This window comes from Chiloscyllium plagiosum, chromosome 9 (assembly GCF_004010195.1).
Source record: "Chiloscyllium plagiosum isolate BGI_BamShark_2017 chromosome 9, ASM401019v2, whole genome shotgun sequence".
NCBI classification, from domain to species: domain Eukaryota; kingdom Metazoa; phylum Chordata; class Chondrichthyes; order Orectolobiformes; family Hemiscylliidae; genus Chiloscyllium; species Chiloscyllium plagiosum.
In genome coordinates this window covers 1,429,790-1,432,555 of record NC_057718.1, presented here as the reverse complement: position 1 = coordinate 1,432,555, position 2,766 = coordinate 1,429,790, and the positions used below count along the sequence as shown (strand labels likewise).

General features: G+C 43.9%; 1 protein-coding gene across 1 annotated transcript in view; it reads left to right on the top strand.

Annotated features, from left to right (window-relative positions):
• Nucleotides 1–2,766, top strand: part of LOC122553146 (protein EFR3 homolog B-like) — a 205,593-nt gene that overhangs the window by 38,293 nt on the left and 164,534 nt on the right. Inside the window, exon 7 of the mRNA XM_043696735.1 lies at nucleotides 2,389–2,523. Coding sequence (XP_043552670.1) covers nucleotides 2,389–2,523 — 135 coding nt within the window. The remainder of the gene's footprint in view (nucleotides 1–2,388; nucleotides 2,524–2,766) is intronic.

Genomic DNA, 2,766 nt, shown 5'->3' with positions numbered 1-2,766 from the left:
AAGAATCCTGTCTTTAATCCTGTACTCAGCTTTCAAATTCGACCTTCCAAAATGCATCACCTCGCATTTATCCAGGTTGAACTCCATCTGCCACCTCTCAGCCCATCTCTGCATCCTGTCAATGTCCCGCTGCAGCCTACAACAGCCCTCTATACTGTCAACGACACCTCCAACCTTTGTGTCATCTGCAAACTTGCTGACCCATCCTTCAATCCCCTCATCCAAGTTATTAATAAAAATTACAAACAGTAGAGGCCCAAGGATAGAGCCCTGTGAAACACCACTCACCACTGACTTCCAGGCAGAATATTTTCCTTCTACTACCACTCGCTGTTTTCTGTTGGCCAGCCAATTCTGTATCCAGACAGTTAAGTTCCCCTGTATCCCATTCCTCCTGACCTTCTGAATGAGCCTACCATGGGGAACCTTATCAAATGACTTGCTGAAGTCCCTTCATCCAGATAATTAATTCATAAAGTGAACAGCTGCAGCCCCAACACCGAACCCTGCGAGGCACCACTTGTCACTAGCTGCCATTCTAATAAAGAACCTTTTATCCCAACTCTCTGCCTTCTGTCAGACAGCCAATCCTCAATCCATGCCAATAGCTCACCTCGAGCACCATAGGCCCTCACCTGACTCAGCAACCTCCCATGAGGCACCTTATCAAAGGCCTTTTCCAAGTTGAGGTAGATAACATCCACTGGGTTTCCCTAGTCTAACCTACTTGTTGCCTCTTCAAAGAATTCTAACAGGTCTGCCAGGCACGACCTCCCCTCACTAAATCCATGCTGACTTGTTCTAATCCAATCCTGCACTTCCAAGAATTTAGAAATCTCATCCTTTCCGATGGATTCCAGAATTATACCTCCAACCAAGGTTAGGCTAATTGGCCTATAATTTTTCATCTTTTGTCTTGATCCTTTCTTGAACAAGGGGGTTACAACAGTAATTTTCCAATCATCTGGGACTTCCCCTGACTCCAGTGGTTTTTGAAAGATTACAACAAATGCCTCCGCTATTTCTTTCAGCCACCTCCCTCAGAACATCGGGGCCAGGAGATTTATCAATTTTTAGACCTTATAGCTCTTCTCGCACTTTCTCTTTTGTAATGGCTACCATACTCAACTCTCCTCCTTGATGCTCCTTAATTATTGGGATATTACTCATGTCTTCCACTGTGAAGACTGACACAAAGTATTTATTAAGTTCTTCAGCTATTTCCTTATCTTTTGCACTGATGTGTTGGATTCTCCATCATTGAGGATGGGGATATTTGTGGAGCCTCATCCTCCAGTGAGTTGTTTAATTGTCCACCACCATTCATGTTTGGATGTGGCAGGACTGCAGAGCTTAGATTTGATCTGTTCATTGTGGAATTGCTTATCTCTGTCTGTCACTTGCTGCTTATGCCGTTTGGCATAGAATTAGTTCTGTTTGGTAGCTTCACCAATATGACACCTCATTTTCAGGTACGCCTGGTACTGGTCCTGGCGTGCCCTCCTGCACTCTCTATTGAACCAGGATTGATCCCCTGGCCTGATTGTAATGGTTGACTGGGGGATATGCTGGGCCATGACGTTTCAGATTATGCTGGAATACAATTCTGCTGCTGTTGATGGATGCCCATTATTGAGTTACTAGATCTGTTTAATAACTGTCCCATTTAAATATTTGTAGAGACTCCACTTCCTGCGGTTTTTGAGAAGATATGTAACTCGGGTTGAGGTTCAGGTTGTGAGTTTGTTCACTGAGCTGGTAGGTTTGTTCTCAGACATTTCATCACCATGCTAGGTACCCTCATCAGTGAGCCTCTGTGAAAGCACTGATGTTCTGGCCCACTTCCTATTTATGTGTCTTGGTCTGTTACGGTGGGTGATATCGTTTCCAGTTCTTTTTATTTGTTGTCCAACGGAGCTTGCTGCAAATTGGAAATAATATCACCCGCCGTAACAGACCAAGACACATAAATAGGAAGTGGTGGGGAACAGAGGCTTTAGCAGAGGCTCACTGATTATGGTACCTAGCATGGTGATGAAATGTTTGAGAACAAACCTACCAGCTCAGCGAACAAACTCACAACCTGAACTTCACTTCCTGTCAATTGTTTAAATGTCCATCACCATTCAAACCTGGATGTAGGTGGACTGCAGAGCTTAGATTTGATTCATTGTTTGTGCAATCGCTTAGCTCTAACACTTACTACCATACTGTTTGGCATGCTAGTAGTCCTGTGGTGTAGCTTCACCAGCTCATTTTTAGTTCTGCCTGGGATGCCCTCCTACATTCTTCACTCATTTTTGTATCTCTTCTTGCTATCTCTAGTTTTTAGCTGCTGAATTTGGCATCTCTTGAAAAGTTCTAATTCTCTTTAATAAATCTTTTTAGTCGTTCGCCATCACCACTGCAAGCAACTGAGAAGGAGAAGGAGAGTCCTGCTGCTGTAGCTGAAGGTTGCCTCCGAGAGTTGCTGGGCCGTGCAGCGTATGGAAACATCAAAAATGCCATCAAGCCAGTTTTAATGTACGTGCTGTGTTTGTTGAATAGAGTCCAACAGACTGACCAATTTGCAGCTAAATTTGATGACATCACAGTGGAGCTGCATTTGATCAATGTAATGTGAGGAAAGAAGGAATTATGAAATGCCATGCACATTCTCCCCTACCACTGACTCCATCCACCCATTCAATCCACTGTTCTAAAGAAGAGTCTGACCAGACTCAAAACGTTCATTCTGTTTCTCTTGTTCACAGATACTACCAGACT